The sequence below is a fragment of the Sycon ciliatum genome, chromosome 12 (genome assembly GCF_964019385.1).
Source record: "Sycon ciliatum chromosome 12, ocSycCili1.1, whole genome shotgun sequence".
Taxonomy (NCBI): Eukaryota; Metazoa; Porifera; class Calcarea; order Leucosolenida; family Sycettidae; genus Sycon; species Sycon ciliatum.
In genome coordinates, this window is record NC_088654.1 from 15416363 (window position 1) to 15440418 (window position 24056).

Genomic DNA, 24056 nt, shown 5'->3' on the forward strand with positions numbered 1-24056 from the left:
TAGACGCGTAGGGTTTTGAACTAATAATAATATATTATTTCAAAATTTTATTTCAAATTTGGCTGGACCTTTTTGAGAACAGTTTTCGGAATATTGCTCAGGACCGCTCCACAATTACTCTCATATAGTTTGTAAACGATTGGATAACGGACGCCCAATTTGGAAAAATTATGCACAAAGTGATCACAGATTTTATGTGGTATAGATGCTGGCATAACGGTTTTTGCCTAGGTACGCGTCTCTAGTTTTGAAATGGACTGTAGTACTCTGTACTATCCACTTGAGCAGTTTTGAATTCTGTTTCAGTTCAGATACAGCCAATTCCCCCAGGTACTACGATGACAGAAATGAAATAAACCCTGCCTTTACGTGATCTGCATCTGCCGCTAGGGTTTATCGGGTGTTAGCGGCCGTCGTGAGTTCCCTTCGGGAACGGATACGATAATTTACTTTTTACTTTTACGTGATCAAACAGTATTCACATGTGAATACTGAAGGAACATTTGATGTTGATACAAGTCTCTTCTTGAGCCTGTCCTGACAGTATTTTTGTTACAGTTGGAGCGTTCTTCATCTTTCCTTTGAGATGCTGTGTAGGCATCATGTTCGAAATTCAAAAGGGAGGAGCTGGCTAGTCTAAAAACATCATGGGCCATACCTGAGAACATTGCGGCGTATGGGTTTAGTATTGCTTTTCTACGTTTCGCATTCTAGCGAGCCCGCGAAACGTGCCCGCAAAACTTGGCTGCCCATACTTCTGACTGAAAGGGTTCCCAAAGTTCTCAAAGTGATAGCCATGCAGGACACTCCTGGTTGCTTTGATGGAGATCTTCAGGAAGCCACAGCAAACCAGTTGGCTGGTAATGTGCTAACATGCCCTAATTCCCCTCGCGGTCATGCCTGTGCCGAAAGTGGCAATGCCTTGTAAACTACAAAACACATGTGCAAAAAGCTTTTGTGGTGTACCTAGATAAAACGTATTCTGCTTTCATCATTGATGAAAGGTGTTTTATGCCGCATGGACTTGGTATGGGTCCCCTCCTATTGTGTGCGTTAGATCCTGCCGTAGTCACACTTTCAAAGCACGTTAGGAAAAAATGATGGTGTACAACACCTAGATTTCTTTTGCTTTTCCCCAACTTTATACCATCCCTGAAAGGATGGAAGCATCTGGCAGCAAATCCTATAGAGATTTTTCAATTTGTACCCTATCTACATTTTTACATGTATGTAGTCACGAGAAAGATTTTTGGTCTCTGTTGTTCTGCCTTTGTGTATGTAGTCAGGTAAATGTAGCATTAGTGCTAAAGGTGTTACGTGTCTACAAAATCACAAAGTCATGTGCCGGCACAATTCATGGCGTTGCACCTCATGGCCTTAGCCGATTGTTGACAAAAACCTGATATTTCCCGACATTATCCACTATGAAACTCGTTATGCCGCTCAAACCTCACATAATGCTCGTCTTGTTCGTTTCTAATGCTCCATAATGCTCGGATAACTTAGTCTCATAATGCCGAATATAATGGCGGCATTATCCGCTGGACCCTACGTACAACCCCCATAAATTTTTATTGATCCAAAAACCACCAGTCCATTATCTTTCCAATGCAAAAAAAAACAGACAAGAATCAGATAGAAACTTGTGTGGGGAGCGTTCCACCTTGCTCCATTTCACAGCCCATTGTTCGCATGTACGGTTTGAGTTCAGGTGAGTGACTGCGAGTTCTGCGCGCATTTAAGGTGGCAGCCTGGTCCTAAATCCCTAAAAAAATCGAATTTGTAAATTCACATCGAGTGCTAAATCAGTTGAAAGAGCATGAACAGCTGCAAAATCTCTGAACATTAAATTTTTGTCTCGATCTGACCAGCCGTTCAAGAGTTATGGCCGAAAATGTGCCCTTGCAAGGAAAGATTTTTTTGTTGCACGCTGTCATTTGTTGGCAGCACTGTATTTGAATGGGAGCAGACCGTGCGCAACTTGTCGTATCATGGAAACACGCGAAAGTGTGCAGAATTTTGCTCCAAGTCCAAAAAGTCCAAAAAATCACGTTAAAAAAACATGTATTGGGCAGGACTTTTGCCAGCACCCTCGTGACGTTGCAGATATGTGGCTTGATTTGTAGTTAACGTTGATTTAGTGACTTTGGCAAGTAGTTAGTTTGAGTCGTGTCAACAAGTCAGGTAGGATTCAGTACCAGGCAGTGGTGGAACGTGAGTGGTAGTCTTTGCCGATTTTGGAGGGTATCCTGGATTCGGTTTGAAGCGCTGTGGAAATGGCTTGCCGTGGAGGTCCCAGCACTGGATGTTGTATCAAAGGTACGACCTCGTAGCACGCCCTGAACCTAAAAAAAATCAAAAATTGACTTGGGTCTGTGGGAGTCTGTGACAGAACGCCCACTCCTGCCGTTGTGACAGATTCCAGGGCCACGTTGAAGGGCCCTATCCCACCACCCATGGCTGCTTCTGGACGTTGTTTTATGTTTGGATCCTGCGCACGGACAGAGTTGGCTAGAAAATGTGAAAAAATTGTAAATGTATTTCTTTGGCTCCTGGGTGGCTCGCCAACCGTGGCACTATGCCGGAATTTTGAGTTTTTCCGGCCTGTAAAGCCTGTCAGTGAGGCGCAAGAACTTTTAAATCATGTCCTGAGGGCCAGCATAGTGGCAGGAGTGTGTGGTGCAAATTTCACTCAAATCCATTGAGAGACACCAAAGTTACGGTCAATTGAATGCCATATGAAATTTAGGACCAGGCTGCTACCTTAATTTTTCAAATCGCACATGAACGCAGTGGTAAATGTTCGTGTATGATGACATTTTTTTGGTGGGGTGAAACAAACGGTACCGAACATTCGAATATTCGTTGCGCATTTTCGTGACTGCCACAAATTCCGAGGAAGCAAAAAAAGCTATGGACTCCAATGGGTTAAACCAGGCAGGATTCACAGAAGCTTTTCAAGTTGCGATGCGACACGCGATGCGACAGGAGCGAAACCGAAAAAACCCCAAATCGCAGCCTTGTCGCACCCCATGCAACTGCCGCAACTGGGCCATCGCAGGCCGTCGCAGAAGTTGAGCTTGGCTCAACTTTTGCGATGCGATGCGACAAGCGATTTGGCGTACGATTTTGACCTTTTCTACAGCAAAGTTGTACAAAGGTTCAAGAGTTGCCTATAAATTTGTACAAGTTGTATCAAACCGCGCGAATATCATGGTGACGTAGCCAAATCAGCAAGATGTTGTCGCATCACTGACTTCTTCTGTGAATGGTATTTCGCGAGTTCGCATCGCACGCGTCCGTCGCAGATCGCGTCGCATCGCAAAAAAGCTTCTGTGAATCCCGCTTTAGTAATGACAAACGTTGCTGTGACGCAACGTTCTGGTCCTCAGCAGAAGCAGCATGGCGCTGCTCAGTAATAAAAGGCTTCAATTGTGCCTCAACTTTTGAAAGCGTCATGAAAGAAGACCTACGGTAAAGTTAGAAACTTTCGCTAGTGATCATATCGCGTTTCTATTGCGAATAAAAATCACCGCAAACTGCTCAGTACATCCGATGTAGACAGTACAACTACAAGATCCAAAAGAGATAAAAATCACACGTTCGAATACTCAAATAATTATTATCCCTAGCCGATCTTATGCATTCTGAAACCAGGAATCCATGCCAGCTGCCTTCATGTCTCTGTGGACACCCACACTTAGACTTAGACATGCCCATCGCTGAAGCGATGATAGCGAACAGCTATGTTAGACATAGCAACTTGTGCTGGGATTACACCATTCAACAGCTTGCAAGGCTAAGACCGCCACTAATTTTAGCCTAGTTAGTATCCACCACCGTAGCTGATTGAAGTTGCTTTTTCTGGCCAGTGAATCTCTATTATCATTAATTTTTTTCATTTTTTCCAATTTTTCATTCATTTTTGACACAAACACACCACACCACATACTCCGGCATACACTGGCTGTTGGTAACCACCCAGGAGAATGAAAGAATGAATGAAGAGCTAGGAAAATGAGAAAGAGAAGAAAGACGCGTGCGACCATAATCATCGGGAATTGAACCCGCAACCTCTCGATCACTCACACACACATACACACACACACACACACACACACACACACACACACACACACACACACACACACACACACACACCATTGGACGCCCATCGCTTTTTCATTTTTTCACGCACACACATCACACCACATACTCCGGCATGCACTGGCTGTTGGTAACCACCCAGGAGAATGAAAGAAAAGTCAGGAGGAGTCTGAGAAAGAGAAGAAAGACGTGTGTGACCATAATCGTCGGGAATCGAACCCGCAACCTATCGATTGGAAATCGCTCCACATACCACTGCACCATATGGGACACACACACACACACACACACACACACACACACACAACAGGCAGCGTGACTACATACATGTAATTATCCGTATAAAAACCGCTCTGTGAGCGGTTCTGAAAAACCTTTACTGGTACTGCCCCGTCGTAAAAGTAAGAAATTAGAACTGGCCCATTGTCCCCCCAAATGCGAACTGATCCACCTAAATTGCGAATGACGGGACCCGAACGCACCAGTAGCACGAGGTCGGGAGGGCACAGGACAGCAATTATCATAGGGTAACACCACCTACCGCTAGTACAGTACATGGCCTATAGTCCGGACCAACGTACCCATATCTGCATCCACAGGTAGGAACCTCGTGCTACTGGTGCGTTCGGATCCCGTCATTCGCGATTTAGGTGGATCAGTTCGCATTTGGGGGGACAATGGGCCAGTTCTAATTTCTTACTTTTACGACGGGGCAGTACCAGTAAAGGTTTTTCAGAACCGCTCACAGAGCGGTTTTTATATGGATAATTTCAGTTCTTTTTCCGTTCCCTCCCCACCCCAACCCCGAAGGTAAACATGATGACCACGCGCGCGATGTACTGTATGTAGCCATGAGACTGCAATAACACACTGATACATACCAGCCCTCCCCGCCTCGCTACCCCGCACACAGATACACAAACATGCGTATGCACACGGCACACACATGTGGCCACGCACATGCACACGACACAAACAGGAAATTCTTCATATATAATGCCATGCAAAGCAGTGGCCACCGTACTTGAGGAAGTCAGTTGTGAAACAAAATAATTCAACTACAGTCAACTTCGCTAATAACGACTGCGGATATAACGACAATTCGCGAATAACGACAGAATTTCCATGCCCAGAGCAAAGTCCCATCCAACTGTAATACAATCATATGATGGGACTTCGGGTATAACGACACTTCGCGAATAAGGACACTTTTCTGATGCCCCGCCGAGTGTCGTTATACGCAAAGTTGACTGTACAATGTGTAGACAAGCTGACGGCCAAAGCACAACATAGCAAACATGACATTTGCTCAAGGATTGCAGTTTGCAGACCACGCCATGGAAGCAGCGAATACAGAATGTAATATCATACAAAGTGACAAGCAAGGAAATGGCCACCATACACCAGAAACTTGCAGAAAGTCACATATCCAACAGATAGAGAAGTGAACAGCAATCTGGTACAGCCCACACAAGACAAAGCTGACCTGATACTCGCCCCAGGATCGTAAGTGGCAGATCCTTTTCAATGCATAACATGCAGGTGTACGGTACACGCATGGACAAAATCTGACCGTGTCGCCAGCACACAATGTCATCACAAGTATACCCCACAACTTACACACATGCACAGTAGAAGCACAATGAAAGCAATGGAAAAGTACGATGTGCTTGCTGAAGCATCTTCACACTTCAAATTCAGACTTCAATGTGGTCGTCACAGGATGATATACCTGCAAGATACAAGTGATGCAGAAAGAAAGCAGAAGGTCGTGAGGTAGGCTATGAGACACCCGCACAAACGGGTCACCTACATGACTGATGATTGTATGTTCAGGGCTAGTGCACTCACACGCAGAATTATCATATTCGAGCATTTCCCAAACTGAGAAGTGCAATGAAATCCACTTGCATGCAGAGGAGCAATTTTGCAGTGTGATGCGTAATTTGACACGATCTGCGATGCTGCGTGCGATGCAAACTCGCGCAAAATATCATTCACGGAATGACTGCAAGAGGTCAGTGATGCAACAACGCCCTGCTGACATGTGTCTCAAAGCTCAATAAGAATGCGTTTGTTACCATGGCACTCGCATAGCCGGTACAACTGGTACAAATGTGCAAGCAATTCATGAATCTTTCATCTCGTCTCCTCAGATAACCACTGCAAGGCTGCGACGACAACCTTCGGCCTGACAAGGTGCTTCCAGACAATCTTCGCACTGATTGGTACACAGTTCACTATGAGGTTTGTATTGTCAGCACACAAGTCATGCATGACACGCGGGTTGCCGTCAATTGGCAATGGAAGGTGGAGTATTTTGTTCTTGGCACCTCACTCGCTTTGAATGCGGTCGACTGCCATGCTTTGTGTCTAGCTTGTAACATGTCTGGAAGGGTTCCACTTTTTGAATGAGTAATTTTTCAAATGAGTTTAGTCGCGACAAGCACTGGGGTACAGGGTGAAGGTGCAAGTCATTGAGAACGCAAGATGGCGGCATGCTGTCTTTCTTCACGAACAGTTTGCAAACCCTGCAAATGAACATGGCGTCTGTAGCGTGCGACTGTACACCATTAACTATTGAAAGATAATACACATACACCTTAAACGTAACGAACTACAAGAATAGAGTGAGTACAATGCGCTGTCGACCTGATAACGTGTTGAATGATAACAGGTATACGTCCCACCTAACCGTACCCTTCATCATTCCTCATTCACCATCGCGCAATACCCTGACACACACTGGCAACATATCAAGGGATGCCTTACCGTCGCCTAGAGGGGACGTCTTCGCAGCAATGTTTTTCGTCCTGCGCATTCAGTCCGCCGACGCGACAGAGTTTACGGGCCCGTTCCAGTTGCAGAAGACATTCGATTCATCGGGCCAGTGCAGCAACAGGTCCGTGGGCACACAGGGGCAGAGGAAAGACATTGTGAGTGGACAAGAAATATGCAGTGGCAAGTGCCATGAATGTCAAGTTCTCATTTCTAATTGAGCTATTACTTACAGTCCTGCCATTGCTCGCTCGTCCTGATTCCTCCTCGTTCGTCTGCGTCCACTTCTGCCGTTCTCCTCCCCGTCACGGCGTCAGGTCAGTGCCTTCTTTAATTTCTCAATGGCACTTTTCGGGACGGGGGCACCGGAAGGAGTTCGCACGATGCCTCCAAAGGCCTAGAGCGGACGTCTTTGCAGCAATATTTTTCGTCGGTGGACGGGACAGCGTTTACGGGGCCGTTCCAGTTGCAGATGACATTCATCAATAGCACTTTGCGGTACGGGGGTACCGGAAGGAGTTCGCACCATGTCTCCAAAGGCCTAGAACGGACGTCTCTGCAGCAATATTTTTCGTCCTGCGCGCTGCGCATTCAGCCCGCCGACGCGACAGCGTTTACGGGGTCGTTCCACTTGCAGAAGACATTCATCAATGGCACTTTGCGGTACGGGGGTGCCGGAAGGAGTTCCCACGATGTCTCCAAAGGCCTAGAGCGGGACGTCTTTGCAGCAATTCTTTTTGCTCTGCGCATTCAGTCCGCCTATGCGACAGCGTTTACGGGGGTTCCAGGTGCAGAAGACATTCATCAATGGCACTTTGCGGTACGGGGTACGGAAAGGGGCCTCCTCGTTCGACTTCTGCAGTTCTCCTTCCCGTCAGGGGTACCGAAAGGGGCCTCCTCGTTCGTCTTCGTACCGTCGTCGACTTCTGCATTGGCACAAAGCAGACCGCTGACGGGGTCACGTGTCAACAAAGTATCAACAACGTGTCGACAACGTGTCGACCACGTGTATAGCGGTACACTCAGCGGTACACTATTTCTCGTGCCATTCTCGTGTCACAAAACTGGAACATCGAGTACCAGTATGGAAAGGCTTCAGACAGGAAGCCTTTCCAATGCACCATGTACATTATACTTCGAAGTACCATGTACACAAAGTGTCTGAAATCCTTGCTGCAAATAGTGCTCAATACCTCAAAAAGGGCAGAGCGTACTACACAAGGCAGAACGATGAGGAGTGTTTATGAACCCAAACCTAGGAGTAACGAGAAAGATGTTTCGTCTCTGTTGTTCTGCCTTGTACCATGTATACACCCGTCGCAACAGAAGCATGCAAATCTGCAAATGCACTGGATGTGCACCCACAGATTTTCTCTTAAAGCAACGATAGCGGACAAGATCTGAATGAGACAGATCAAGACTAGCGCAAGATAACTGTCTAATCCACACAACTGGCGAAGCCATGTGAATCGACCACCAATGCACACCTGGTCTACACCGCACGGAGCACATCGGCATAAAACGGCCAAGACAGTTACCTACCGTATATCCGCAAATAAAAGGCCGTCCTCGTATACAACGCCTTCCTCGTATACAAGGCCGGGGCAGGGGGCGATTGAAAAAATAAATGACCGTCTCCGATTAGAAGACCGGGCCTACTAAATGAGTCTTTGTTCTTGTGTTAAAAATGGAAGACCGTGCTCAAACTGTGGGTAAAAGTAGAAGACCGTGCTCAAACTGTGTAGAAGAAAATGGAAGAATGGGGGTAAAACTGTGTGGCGAAAAATAGAAGACCGGGGTTAAACTGGGTTGAAAGAATAAAAGACCGTCCTTGAATACAAGACCGTCCTCGATTATAAGGCCGGGATAGGACGAGGTTGAAAAAATAGTAGAGCACGTTGCTTTGATAGAAGCAGACACTAGATGCACTGGTACCTTGATGACACACACAAGCACACACACACACACACACACACACACACACACACGCACACACACACACGCATATACCGGTACACACACACACACACACACACACACACACACACACACACACACACACACACACACACACACACACACACACACACACACACGCACACACACACACACACACAGCTGGTCCTGGTAAACACTGCCATTACGGTCACGTAACCCCCTTGCGGGGCCGACGACATGGAACGACAAGCGACGGCAGAAAGTCGGCGATCTGCCGAGAGGTCAGGGACCATGTTCAATTGGCACCACGAGAGAGCCATCTCCGGCAGCTATGGATTTGGAATCCACAGCAGGTAGAGCGGCAGCAACGGCCGCAGGCCCCACAGTGGGCCTTGCAACATAAGAGATCGAGCCGGACACGCGGCGGCGAAGGAGTCGGCTGAGCAGCAATGGTGGACACCACTGTTTGGTATGGAGCTTACTACATACACACACGCGCACACACACACACACACACACACACACGCGCGCGCGCACACACACACGCGCGCACACACACACACACACTCACAAGTCGACAATGTGAAACTAACTATAATATTATAAACATATTTTTGAGAGTCGGCAGAAGTATATGGATCAAGCTCCGGATTGCAGATCGGATATCTTGCTGAAAAACTTTGCGGCAGCCGATATGCCAGGAACTGCAGCGTAGTCCACGCCTTTCCCGTGCACAAGACAGGGTTCTCGCCGCACACTATACGGATTGAGCTGCGAGAAGAGTTTGTTAACCACCGCGCGCGGCTTCATGTCGCGGGAGAAGTCGCGGACGCCGGCGTCGGCCAGCCGGTTGCCGGCGGTTACCCGCGCGTCGTCAAGGGGATCCCCGCCGTCGCGGTTTGCGCGTCGTTCCGGGTAGTCGGCGTGCTGCTGTGCTCGCTCGTCCACGGCCAGCTCGCGGTAGAAGCTGCAGTGCCTGGGGAGCAGCGCCGACGCGTACATGTTCCACATGTAGGCGCTTGCCCACCAGGTCGTCGCGTCCAGGCTGGCGTCGTACGCCGGCAGGAAATCCAGGGCGGTGCGGTGCAGCGCCACCAGCGCCACCAGCATGTGGTCCATCGTGCAGCGGCGGATGCATGAGGCGCTGCTGTACGGGCGCGCCGCGGCCTCCTTGAACGAAACGCCGGCGAGCAGAGGACGCTCGCACCAGCAGCGCGTGAAGGCGCTCGTACGCAAAGTCGTCGTTCGTCGTATTCCACGTCACGTGACTGTAGTTGCTAAGCTTCCGAACTCCCAACGTGACGTCGTCATCGGCGAAGACTATAAATTCAAATGTCCAGCCCTGCTGAGCTTCCAAGTCTTTCGCTAGCTGCAGGTGACGATTTCGGGCAGTTGATGTTTTTCGTCAGCTGCGTCACGTCCCTCTTCCAGGATAAATACAGCACGGAGGTGTCGGGCCAATTAGAGCGCCGTATCCATCGCTGCGCTGGGTACGCTGCGCCCATAACTAGGTAGGCCAAGCGCCCATGTCGCATTGGCGGCGCACTGCTCAGTTGGCCTGCAGCCGAGGGATTTCCAGGCACCAGGGCCTTGCGCTGAGGGTCCGAGGATCCATTGACAACCGTCTTGTATTGACGAGGCTGTGTGATGCCGAACCAAGCAAGTACTCGTATTACAAGTACAAGTACTACAAGGACAAGTACCAGCTGAAGTTTGACTTTGAAAGAGAACTTCCAGCTGCCCATCTGAACTACTTTATTATTATTATTCCAGGATTTCCCAAAGACGTATAGAATCTATTCATTGCATTCCCAACTCCTCACAACCACGCGCTCTTCAGCCGAACCATACAGACACCAGCAAGGACACTTCCGTTGAGAGATAATATTCCTCCACGCCTCTAGACAGCTGTTTCGCTCCCTGTCGGAGCTCATCAGTAGAGGATGATAATGATAATGGAGAAATGATCATTCTTATACACCAGAAATGGCGCAAGTGCGCGCTTTCCACATAATATCAATGGCATATGCAAGCTGCTAAAATGGTAAAGTGTGAGAACAGCGCTAGCGATAAATAATCATAGTACGCGCTCATTGGTGGAGAAACACACCACACAAGCGACGAAAATCTTACTCGGAATACTGATGCCAATGGAAAGTACATGTATGTTGTTTATTATTATGATGTTGCAATGTCCATGTATGCAGGCGAGGCGAGACTCACCGTCGAGATCCCCCAACGCGACAGGCTCGGTTGCCGTTCAGGATTCACACCGACCTGTCCGCCCGTCAACAGGATCGACAGCGGGAGGCCCCACTGATGCCAATGTCGATGCACACCAGGAAACTTGTAGTCGTGCGTGTGATACTAACAGGTCTAGTAGCAACCACTGACAAACGAGAGGCCAGCTGGGGCATTCACTCCAGTCAGGGATGCTTGGTCGACGCTTCGTATCAGCAGCTCAGCTCAGTTAGATCACCAGAAAAACAACCGGACAAGACACCTACTGGCGTGGCAGTGACAGGAACCGCATATACCAGAAGAATGACAAGATCGGCAACGGCGGCGATGGCAGCGACTAAAGTACAGACAGAGGCAACGGCTAGGGTCCACTCGACTAGCCATGTGAAATCGGATGTGTCCACCGCACATGCTGATTGTTCTGATGTAAGTTCTGATAAGTATGAGTCGTCCATTGCTAGTCATTTGTTTGAGCATCCTGATTGTCGTGCTGTGTATTCAGATGATTGTTTTTCGATTGTGTCACGTGTACGCAGTGCTAGATTGTTGAATGTTTTGGAAGCTGTATACATCCACACAAGGAAACCCAACCTTTGCAAGCAGAAGCAAATCAAATTCACACTTAGGCTGTTAGGTAGGTCATCAAAACCTCGTTAGTTACATGTATGTCCAGTGGTTGTCTCTTGTTGTCGCACTACATGTCGCGCTTATTGAGTTTTCTCGCATTTGCACCTTTGTGTCATTATTGCAATTTTCGCTGTTTACTTTAGCTATCTTCTTTCTTTCTTTCTTTTTTGCGCTGTTTTACTACCTTCTTACTGTATTTAATCCACTGTTCCTGCTCCTTTTCCCTTGCCTGTATTTCACCTGATGAGAAGGCTTGAAAGTATACTTGTGAAGACAAAAACTTTCAAGATGTTTGTAATGAGCCTGAAGTGTGTCCTTTTTATGAGTATTATCGCATTTTTGTCTCAGAGGAAACTGTTCTCCTTTATTCTTTTTCTTTCCTTCTTTTCTCTTCTTCCTTTGCTGAGAGCCTTCTGTTCCCATATTTTCTTTTCATCTGTGTCCCCATTCCTGGGTTACTTGGACTTCATTCGCTCCCTTGTCATTGGACATGTTCAGTCCGTTCGGTTTGCGAATTCAAATAAACACAACCAACATACCGAACATTCGAATATTCGTTCGTCAGGCCACAGCGATCTAGCGAACGAACGTTCGTAGTTTTCACGGACATTCGAACTTTGAGAGTGTGCGTACGGTACGATAAACTTGTAAAAACATCGGGCAGAATCGACGGACGAGCCGGAACAGATCTACACGACCACACTCCATCATTCACCCCAGTGTCTGGAGATATGTGGATTTTGTAGAAAAAAACAAAAAACAAAAAAAACACGACCCGCGCGATCGCGGTTCACGATCTGAACCGGCACTTGACAGAAGTAGAGGCGAAGAACAATTATCGTAGACGAACATTGGAGCAAAGACTACTGTACATGTTCAGGGACTTTGCTGGCTTTTCTGTTGACCACTTCGTACTTTTCTTTAGAGAGGTTGCGCACAACGAAAATCCGTAGCGCCGTGACGAATATTTTAACGAAAAAAGCTAACGAATATTCGTAAACCGGGAGGGTGCGCACAAGGTGTGAACTTTTTCTTAGTGGGTCGACGCAGGGGCCGCGCGCGTGCGAAGAGTCAGGACAGGGAGTGGTAAAATATCAGTATTTTAGTACTCAAGGTAGCGGAAAAATATTTTCGTAGATCTGCTCTGTTTCGGTCGCGTTTGGACGGATCTTCGCAGCAACTTTCGTTACTCGAACCCGGACGGTCGAAATCTTACGAATTTTCGTTGTGCGCAACCTCTCTTTTGTTTCGAGTTCACACTGTGCTATGTCAGAAACTGTTTTCGGTCGTGCTCCGCGTTCTGTTTGGGATCATTTTACCAAATCCACCAATGAGGAGTCGGCTACCTGCAGGATTTCTCGCAGCTTATGTTTACCATACATGGCAAAACGGCAAGCAGCCTCTATGCGGACCTGAAAACACAACTTGAGTATTCCTCTGTCGTCTCTGGGAGTGCACTTAGTTCTATGACATCAACACTGGACAGGAACCAAGTAAGTATTAGTTGATGACAAACGTTGCTGTGAACGACTTTTGGACATCAGCTCTGACGGTCCTCTTGTCGAAGGAACGGGTCTTGTCAGCCTACGCAATCTCTAGCTTCTCGGCCAGACACAGACTAGTCGACTAGATGTTAGAGTATGGTGCAGCTCCACTAAGTTCGTCACGCAGGCGTACAATATGCATGATTTGAGGAGTTCTTGGTGGGTGCACTGCATGGATATATGCGACCGTTTACATGACAACATAAGCCCTGGCCTGGGAGGGGGGGGGGGGAGGGGGGATAAGCTCGGGGGTGAAGGGTAGGGCTAGTTCAGCTGGGGTGAGCTGAACGCCTGACTAGGTAAACGTGCGCTCTAAAATGACTGCGTGACAGATCAAGGCGGGCTTATCGTAAGCCTAGGGTTGAATAAGCCCGGGCTTATTTCTCTTATTTTTCTCACGTGAACGGCCGGCCCCTCAGTTCTGTATTTCTCCACTCATAAGCGGAAAACGAAAATTGAAATTTGTGATGGTAATTATTCTACGACAAAGTACACAGTGCATGCGGTGTTATTGTGCGTGGTGACGACTGCATCCTTTAACAGTGTCTACAATCATAGAGCTAGTACCTTGGTTGGTTCATTGGGGGGGGGGGGGGTTTATTTTAATTCGCACAATAAACGGGAAGTACGCCGAGTGATATAAAAAGGCGAATGGAAAAGCCGCATTTAGAAAATTATAGTAACGTACCGTAGAATCCCGCGGATAAGCCCACCCGCGTATAAGCCCACGCCCGCGCATAAGCCGAGGGTTTGTTCGAACATCACAACGCTTCATCGTACAAGCCCATGGGCCTAGGTCATACCGAGAGTCCATAAATTATGGACTCTTGGCCATACCATGTACGTAGTACATGCACATTATAGTTTTTTTCGTGCATTTCAACACAATCATCGGTTGTTTTTGTTTGCACAGTGGTTTTCAGCAATGTGCTTCTCACTTCCGTGATACTTTTCAATAGCACAACTTGGTGTCGGCGTATAAGCCCATGTCCGCGTATAAGCCCACCGAAATGTCCTTGTGAAACAGATAAGCCCATGGGCTTATCCGCGGGATTATACGGTAACTTGGTTAGAAGAAGGGCTGAGGCTTCCTGCAGCTTCATCTATGAAAAGAATTCGGGTGGACACACCCATTCCCATAGCGCTGCACATCACATCCGAACCAGTTCCGTTATTTTTACAACGTTTCGGCACTTGGCCATCGTCAGGTAATAACAATAAATTTAATACCGTGGAAGCCACACAAGAGCAGTACATACGTAGAGTGTAGCGCCAAAAAAGATGCGAATTATGTCACCTAGTATGCAGAGGGGGGGGGGGCGGGGACAGAGAGAGAAAAGGCGCAACTAGCACATCACGGAGGAGAAGCAGCAGAAGGTAGCGCGCATTGTGCTCTGTGAATGGCGTAACTTGGTGAGCTCTGCAGAATACCTTATACTTCCAGTATCTGCTATCAGTAATAAAAAATATTTCCAATACAGATGTTAGGAATGTCAGTAAAGGACAGGCGTGTAAGGGTATATCAAAAAAGAAGAAAAACCAATGGGAACGAGTATCCGAGTTAAATTCTGTAAGGTAGCTTCAGAGTTGATTGTTTTAAAAGGTGCGTGATTCGGGAAACTGAGAGAAATGCCGGGAAGTATCAGAAATCGACGTCAACGTCTTCCCACATAATGGTCAGCGGAGGGAAGTTGAACGCATCGGGATGACCATGAGGCTTCTCCACGTCGGTCTGGCTCCACTTGAAGACGGGCTGTTGCTCAGAAGTTGGACCGGACGCGATGTTGGCCTGCAGTTTCTTCATCATCTCGGCATTGGTGATCTTGCAGTCGGTGGCGCCGGCCAGTTTGAAGCCGTCCAGGGAGTATTCGTACTTCATGTCCTTTGGGTTTAGGTCTCGGCGAGCGGCGATGGCGTTGATGCCCGAATACGGTGGTGTGCAGTTGCAGCGTCCGTACTCGTCGTGCTTGAAGTCGTTCGAGCGCATCAGCTTGTAAAGTGTCGGGACACTAACGGCACTGGCATGGTCTCTCTTAAAGAGTTTGGCACGCGGAGCGTGGTCGTAGGTGATGAACTCCCCGTACAGTTTCTCGGCACCCTTGGTGTCACCAAGCTTCTGCACTTGCGGGAAGTATGCGGCGTTGTAGCTTGGCCAGTAACCTTGAGCGTGCAGCAGGCTGGTCAGGTCTTCCGTGTGCGTATACGTCGGCAGCTGCTCCATGACGGTCAGGGCGCCGGTCTTTGGCGCTGATCCCGGCGTGAACTTCTTGTAGTCGAAGATCGTCCACTGGTTGTTGTATGTTCCACTGTTGTACTTGGCGAAGATCTCCGTCCACTCTGCACCGGTGCTGGCCAGTCGGTTGGCAATCTGGACACGAAAGTAGTACAGCATGTTGCTGAACGTAATCTCCTCGAACAGCGTGGCGTTGAAGTTCATGATGGTCGTCTCCAGGACGGCGAGGCCGGAGCCGATCGTGTAGAAGTCATCGTTGCTCTGCGTGTTCATGGCGTAGGAAGAGAAGCCAATCTGAGCGCCTGGAATGACGGCGGTGGGATTCTCTGCGGCCCCGCCACCGTCCGTGCTGATCTGCAGGTCGTACAGCTTGTATATGCGGAGCATGCGGAAGTAGCTGTCCCACGAGATGTGTGAGAACAGGACGTCCTCGTTGTCGCCGACCATCTTGACGATGGCCGAACACGACGTGGACGCCATCTTGTGCTTGCGCAGGCTCTCCGGTCGATCGAACACCGTCTCAAGCGTGATCAGATCCCCGTTGAACGACATCATCAGGAAGTCGAGCAGATCGAGGGTCTCTCCGCCGACGTCCCCGGCAAGAATGTTGTACCCATTCACCATGGCTGTCAGCTGATCAATGATCAGTCCATACTGATGCCAGTAAGCGATTTCAGTTTCCGACTTGTCTCTGGCCAGCGCCCTCTGTGCGTTTGCCCACAGAAGATTGGATGAGACGAATGAAGTCAGTTTCTGGCAGTAGGTAACTGTGGCTGCATTGCCAGTGCAGTAATCCTTCACCACGTTCATGAATGTATCCGAAATCATCTGCGCTGTCAAGTATCCCTCTAGAAAACCAGCCGCCTGCACCTGCACCGTGTCAGAATAGGAGCCGTTTGTGTGCAGCTCAAGCTGTGCCCAGCCCGCGCTCAGAGCGGTGGGCTGGAACGTTGCCCACACAACTCGGTACGCGGTGGCCTTGCCCGCGACCACTGTCGGAATCCCATCCGGCTTGAGCACCACCGACGCTGTCACTGTTTGATCCAAGTTTAGCTTCTCCGGCACGGCGGCCACGAAATCGGACTTGAATTCACTCACGATGGATGCTCGATCAGCGCTCTCAAAACGTGCCCAGGCTCCAGACGCCAGTGCGCACACGAGCAACGGCACCAGGATTTTCATTAGCTGCAAGTTCATCCTCATCTCTCCCTTTCTGCCGGTCACTAATTTAATCTGGTCTACAAAATGGTTGCCGCACAGTGCTCACAACCGACCCAAGTCAATGCTTTTATACTGCCCTTGGCCTTGTCCATTCATTCCGATCGCTGGTAAAACATAATTATTTTCACGTGACCAGGTGACTGTCGTGATCGTGAGTCATACTCCACAAAACCCAGCCGACTTTGTAGCCGGCCAGGCGTGAACACTGTACCTTGATTACCAGTAGGACGTGCAATACATGGTGTAGTTTCAGGCGGACAAGCAAGCGATCGGTGCTGGACACGTCCGGGCGCTTGGCCGCTGGAACTCGACTTGAAAAGTTGAAGTAACAAAGTAAGTAATTAGTTAGTTCAATAACAAAAAGGTCGCCTTTCATCCGCGGAACCAATGGCCAGAGCGAGTGGAGTTCGTAGATCTACTGGTTTCGTTGCGCAGAGCGAAAGGGTTGTACTCTATCTAGATCTAAAGATTTTTACATGATCGACATAGTCATTGATCGTCTTCCACAGTAACTAACTCAGTAGGGCTGGCGCATGCACGTAGTACGGTACATGTACATGTAGAGGTCCACATGATTGTGTATGCCTTCTCGGACCCGTCGCTGACCAGGAGGAGCATACAGGTTGACAAAATGTTGATCACTTGTCGCAAACATTATGATTTCGTCAAATGTGGGATGAGTCCAAATACACGCACAGTACACGTACAGAACTTGCAGCACGAATGACTGAAATCCGGCTTGGACAGCACAGGCCGGCGGCCTGATTCTGAGTGCATTACAACTCACTGTCACGCATGTGACATGTGCCCTTGGTAGGCATTGGCGGACAATGCACAAACAGGTGGCAGATTCTGCTCGAAAAGCAGTGAAATTGGCAGAGCCATACAAACCTTATGGCGAGCAATTCCTCGAATTCTGCTCCATTTCTTTATCCACATACCAAACATGCATGAAACTCACCAGGAAAAGTACCGAATTCTGCCAATTTTTCTGCCGGCAGAATCCGCCCGTGCCTAGACTCACCACATACATGTAACTGTATGTCAAGCAGACTATACAGTTTGGTAGAACGTTCATTTCTTCTTTCGACCAGACGAGACCACACCACGCTTGCGAGCACCACCACGAACAGTTCACCAGCAACACTCCACAACAGCACAACGTCTTCTTGCTGTCGTGGAGTGCTGCTGGTGAACTGTTCGTGCTGGTGCTCGCAAGCGTCATGTGGTCTTGTGTGATTGAAAAAAAAAGAGAACCATCTTCTACTATGAATCGACTGACCAAATGAAGATGGCATCAACGAATTATTACTAAAATGTTGGTTGCCCCATTTTTATAATACACGGTACACTTGTGACGACATTGGCTACGTAACAAAGCACGCGTCTGCGACCGTTGAGCTGGAAGTCCGCTGTCTGCCAACTGACTTCCAATGGACACGGGCGAACCCTGGATACCACGGTATTATGGTTCTCCATCTTCTGCAACCGTACATGTACGTGATGTCCACATCCTTCAAGTCCATTCTTGGTTGGCCCGCTGCTGGGGACCTACTGGTACATCGTCGTATCGAACGCAGTGGGATACCCTAGGTACCTAATTAGGACATGGCAAATTCTTGCTCGTACTCTCTGATAAGACGTCTAGACCAGATTTCCAAGTTTTGTTTGGGCCGTGATGCCGAGACTCCAGGTCGGCAGAGCCATCAATGCCCCACCATCATTGCTGCGTCTTGGTGCAGCGCCTGCTCACTGACTATAGTTGTCACGTTTGTCCTAGTCTCCGTACCATGGTCTTTCATTATTCTTTCGAGCTGGGTACGTGAACATACAGTCATGTGCATGTACTAAAAATAGAAAGAAAAAAAGTGCCCAAGTGTTTTTCAGTGGGGATACAATCCTCTTCTACTGAAACAATAAGCACACTCAAGTAAAGTCGGCGGAATAGCGCGAGCTCCGGTGTGGGGAGCAAACCCTTTCTTACACTCTTTTCTTGTTTATTTTTTATTTTTTTATTTTTTTAGCTCTTTTCTTGTGGTGAAGGAACTACTCTGATAGGAGAGACTGTTGCTTAGTGCAGACACTTCCTGTAGTGTCATGTGACTAGATGCATGAAGCCCATGCATACATGCATTCCGATATCATTCCCATCTGTTCGCACGGTCAAAAGTCTGTTCCGTCAGGGCACTGATTGGCACCTCGCACTACTCGCGTACCGCAACACTCCCTTGGAGAATGGTAAGAGTCCAGCCCAGCTTCTGATGAACCGCCAGCTGCAGTCACTCTTACCTCTCTCTCCAACACAGCGACAGTCGCATCCAGTCGATCAGAGCGACCTGCGTGCCGCGGATCAGCGCTTAAAGGATCGCCAAAGCACCAACCATGCCAGTCGCCATGCAGCCCGGACACTTCCGTCTCTGTGTCCCCAACAGCCTGTGTATCTACCTGATCGTGAAGAGTCTGGCCACGTGATGAGCCAACCAGCCTTGCGCTCCTACATCGTAGCAACCCCATCGGGCCAGTTCAGACGCAACCGGTGGCACATTGTCCCAATGCCAACGCCGCAACAGTTGCCGCCTGCTGGTCACTCTGCCGCTACTACCGATCCTGATCCCCCAGCCAGTCAACCTTCTACTCCGCCGTGTCCTGCAGTTCCCAACTTGCCATCGACCCCTCCAGCTCAAGACCAGCCTGATAAGTATGTCACGGCTCGCGGCCGTGTTGTTCACGCTCCCGATCGCTTCTAACTTTGGTCTCTCCAAACAAAATACTCCACTCTTCTGTCTCTCCCTCTCTTGCTCGTTCTCTTTTCTAATGGCTTGCATGTGCCTGTGTGTCCTCTGTACACCCTTAGGTCTTTTCTTTGTAAGAGGAGAGGATATACATGTACAATGCACTATACTAGAATACTCCCTCGGACAGACCAGTGCTGTCAGAACTCTGTAATGGATCCCTTCTGCAACGGTCTTAAGTTGCCCAGTTAGGTATCTTCTCCATCTTCTTAATCTACTGCCATATTTGCTCTTACAACCTCAAAGAAAGGGAGGTGTAGTGTCATGTGACTAGATGCATGAAGCCCATGCATACATGCATTCCGATATCATTCCCATCATCATGATCCACTTACATGATCTAGCATTCCATTCCTCCTTCCCACTTTAGCCTGTATGTATATATCTAGTAGATTGCATGTGTTCTAGGTTCTTTGTCTTATCGTAGTACAACAGTTAGAACTAAGGTCTTGGCTCTCTGGTTGGTCTGGTTAGACTAAAGTACGAAACACTACACTTCCCGAAGCCCGAATGTATTGATCAACACTGAAAGATACTGGGATAGGACTTAGCTGGGAGGATGCTAAGTTACCAATATGGGGGTACATCTCAGCAGAGTTCCACAATACTGGATCCGGGTCATACGTGTACATACTACTGTGCATGCTAGCTACATAATCATGATATTGATAACTATTTTGGTTTTGCCCGTACAAGAGGCTGTTGTTCGGGTCATACATTCACATGTACCTGCATACATTGGGCATTACAGCATTGGGTATTACAGCATTGGGTATTACGCTCCTCGACATTCGTCTTGTTGAGCACTCTCGGTAAGCTGCTCTAGACTCTAGCTAGTGCTTCTGCATTACGCATTGCCCGCTACTTTTCGTAGTAAGACTAAGAGCACTCTGGCGCTAGAACGAAACAGCTCGCTGTCTACAGCACTGGGTGTACAATCATGGACCTACAACAATCCTCTACAATAGTCATCACGTACAAGCTGTGACAGCTTCCGAATGGAGAGCGAGACTGCCCGCATCGGACGTTGCGTTTCCGTTGCATCCGTGCTAGGGTAGTTGGTAAGCTGAGTAGAAGCTATGGCTGTGGCCTGCGACTGTTGTGTCTACAAGGTGGTAAGGTTAAATGCACCATAGTCTTACTGTCAGGCATTCTGACCTCACGGCGTATGCAGACGAGATGAATAAGGAGAGTATCATTGCGTTTCGAGTAACAAACTCTCGACGCCACTGCCAACAGCGAGCATGTTCGCTTGAAGAAACTGTAATTGAAGAGAGTACGGTGATATCAAGGAGAGCGAAACGGCACGAGGAGAGGTTCTCGGATGTGCGAAAAGGGTTGACAACATAGCACCCGTTTGTGCAGCACAACGTTTCAGCACGACATTGAGATCGTCAGCAGAACCTAGAGCATGGTAGGAAATTTAGGTTAGTCTACGGCATAGTGAGTAAAGCCGTTTATACGTTGTATGTGTAAGGAATTTTCAGACAGGGCGAGCAATGTCAGTGAAAGATGGCCTAAAAACAACTGTAGGACGTGCCAACTAATTCTGGTGGATTCAAATCTAGCTTGATGATGGAGCAAGCCCTTAAAGCCGCCCTGTTTCTCCTGACCCTGGTCGGTTTCTGGCTGGACATTCACACCACTACACGGACAGCCTCTCCGACCCCATGTAGATCAGACCAGCACGGACAGACTGATGACGAACTGGCTGCAGTGTATGGCATTCTTGATGAAATTGTCCCGCCATCAGCATACTCAATTCACGTCCTACGGAACCTCCAGCTCCACAGCCAGCTTGGTGATGCTCATGTAGCTGCTGCGTCTATTACACGAAGGAGTGATGGAAAGCTTCGCCTGGTCAGCAGATCTTTCTCAGGGGATAGGGTTGGATGGGCGGTGCTGAAAAGCACCGTGCATTCGACCGGTTGGGCAACTCTAGAACTGCACACGAACGCATCATACGAGGACGGTGCCCAGGCGGAGGCTGCCGGCTTTCTGGAGGGCTATCTAACTTCGCGGCTTATCTGGGACTCCTACAGGAATCTCCTGAAGGATTACTGCAATGGAAGAGTCCAGTACTGTCAGCGCCTGTTCGGCTATCTTGCCCTCTCCTTGGACTGGGCGGAGGGCAAAGTGAGGGCAGCCACGACTAAAGATGACGTCATCTACTGGCACCAGTATCGCCTGATTACGTCACAGCTTCGCGCCATGGTGGAGGGTTACAATGCAGCTGCACGGAAGCTGGGATTTCAGCGCCTGCGGTTCGCTCACTTTATGCTCATGTCCATGAACGGCGACCTGATCACGCTGGAGAAGGTGCTGCGAATGCCGCGCACGCCTTGTCAGACCAAACGGACGGCGCTAACATCCTGCTCGGCAATGGTGAAGATCGCGCCAGGCTTTGCGGACGTGCTGTTCGGTCACACGACGTGGGATTCGTACTCACGAATGCTTCGTATCTACAAGCAGTATGACTTGCGGTTCAAGCAGGACAAGCGTCGCGCCGCTGGCGTCATTCCTGGACATCGCATCGCCTTCCCGTCATATCCGATGAACTTGCAGAGCAACGATGATTTCTACACGATCGGCACCGGGCTGGCCGTCATGGAAACAACGCTGCCGGATGACGACAGCCAGCTGCTGCTACGGGTTGAACCATCGACGCTTCTCTACTATTTTCGGGTGCAGATCGCGAATCGACTTGCTCGCAGCGGCGCTGACTGGGCTCGGCTCTTCTCACGCTTCAACAGCGGCACGTACAACAACCAGTGGATGGTGTTCGACTTCAGCAAGTTTGTGCGCGGCAGACCCCTGCGACCAGGAGCACTGACCGTGCTTGAACAGCAACCAGGTATGGTGCACTCTCAGGATTTGACGGCACATTTGAACACGGAGCGATTCTGGGCCAGTTACAATCGACCTTATTTCGGCGCCCTCATGGATAGCATGAAGTACCTGGACGATAGTGCAGGAGAGGACGAGCTCAAATTCGATTTGCAACAGTTCAATTACACCGCGTGCGTCCGTGGCAAGATCTTTGCTCGCGACCAACACAAAGCTGTGGATCTCCGGTCCGTGTTTGATCTGCTACGCTACAACGATTTTGAGAATGATCCCCTGGGGAAGTGTCGCGGAAAGCTAGGCCCAACCCGTTGCGGTACAAATGCTATCGCTGCCCGGGCTGACCTTACCCCATTCGACGTAAATGCCCCCGTTGTCCCGTTACGTCACGGGCGCATGTTCGGCGCCACGGACTGCAAGGTGACATCGGTGCAGATGATGACGAGGCAGGAGGCGTATGTTGTATCGGGGCCTACACACCAACAGCAGCCCGTGTTCAACTGGCGTTTGTCGGGATTTGAAAAGCCCCACGGCCACCCGGACAAGTTTGACTTTAGACCTGGTCGCATGTCCTGGTCGGCAGAGGATCAGCACTAAAGTTGTAAGCCGTTATTAATGTTCTAGAGCCTCCAAAGAACATACAATACGGTTTGGTGTCGAGGACTAGGGGCTCATACACGTGGCATAGGTCGTTCTTATTTTTCTTCTTGAAATATCTGTAATTATAGCTGAGCAATAGGGTCCAGCGGATTCTGCTGGCAGAAAAATTGGCAGAATTCTGTACTTTTTCTGGTGAGTTTCGTGCATGTTTGGTATGTGGATAAAAAATGGAGGAGAATTCGAGGAATTGCCCGCCTGCGGTTTGTGCCCTCGGATAAAACTGTTCACCAGCTGAAGTACCAATTTCACTGCTTTTCGAGCAGAATCTGCCACCTTTTCGAGCAGAATCCACCGGTCCCTACCAGTGAGCAACCATGAACATGTGCGATATCCATGTACAGGTAGTTGTACATGTGCAAAAGGGTATCCTGGGTGTGGTAAAATTCTAGTCTGTTCGTTCTTCCGTGGCCAGCAGTTGTTGTTGTTGCTGTTGAAGTTTTATTTGTATCGCAGACCAAAAGGGCAATGATGCCTAATAATTATCATTACAAAGAGAAAGACCAAGGAGCTACAAGCTACGCTATACTGTCCACTAAAACCACCAGTTACTAAACAATCAGCTCATGCGATAACATTGCACGACACTGACCGACGGTACTGACGTTCTACAACTAACTGGCTAACAGCTCTAGCACATCTTGGATGCGCACTGCAATGCGCCCTCCAACAGCCTTCCAATAATTATTATTATGATGGCGATAAAGTAACGGCCAAAAGCCAAGGATACAACAAGGAAGCCTCCACGAAAGAGAGAAAAACACAGACTTCAAAATACTCAAAAAGAAAAGAGAAAGGAAAAACAGTACAAGGGAAAAAGGAAAAAGAGCAAAAAACAAACAACACGAAGAAATAAAACAAAAAAACACAGTTGAGTCACTTTGCAGGACGACTCAAAGACGGTGTAAGTGATGTTGGTAAAAAGGATAGGGCACTCTTCACCATGCATCAGTTTGCTCATGTCCGACCGACGTTATCGAGTTCATGATGTTATCAGAAGTAATCAAGGGTTAGATGTTCATGAGTTCATGAACGACAATCGTCGTGTTCTCGTCGTTTGTTTTCGGATTGCCT

The 24056-nt window shown here is 48.7% G+C and overlaps 2 protein-coding genes across 2 annotated transcripts; one reads left to right on the forward strand and one right to left on the reverse strand.

Moving 5' to 3' along the window:
* Positions 1-14406: 14406 nt before the first annotated feature.
* Positions 14407-16733, reverse strand: LOC135828921 (putative phospholipase B-like 1). Its single transcript, XM_065341353.1, has one exon. It carries the CDS (start codon positions 16669-16671, stop codon positions 14878-14880), a length of 1794 nt encoding a protein of 597 aa, XP_065197425.1. The 5' UTR covers positions 16672-16733; the 3' UTR covers positions 14407-14877.
* Positions 16734-20753: 4020 nt separating this feature from the next.
* On the forward strand, positions 20754-22922 carry LOC135828025 (putative phospholipase B-like 2). Its single transcript, XM_065340462.1, has one exon. The coding sequence runs from the start codon at positions 21054-21056 to the stop codon at positions 22920-22922; it is 1869 nt and encodes a 622-aa protein (XP_065196534.1). The 5' UTR covers positions 20754-21053.
* Positions 22923-24056: the final 1134 nt, after the last annotated feature.

What these genes read in the sequence shown, in the direction of transcription:
- LOC135828921 (XM_065341353.1), bottom strand. Translation starts at nt 16,671, where the DNA reads ATGAGGATGAACTTGCAGCTAATGAAAATCCTGGTGCCGTTGCTCGTG.
- LOC135828025 (XM_065340462.1), top strand. Translation starts at nt 21,054, where the DNA reads ATGATGGAGCAAGCCCTTAAAGCCGCCCTGTTTCTCCTGACCCTGGTC.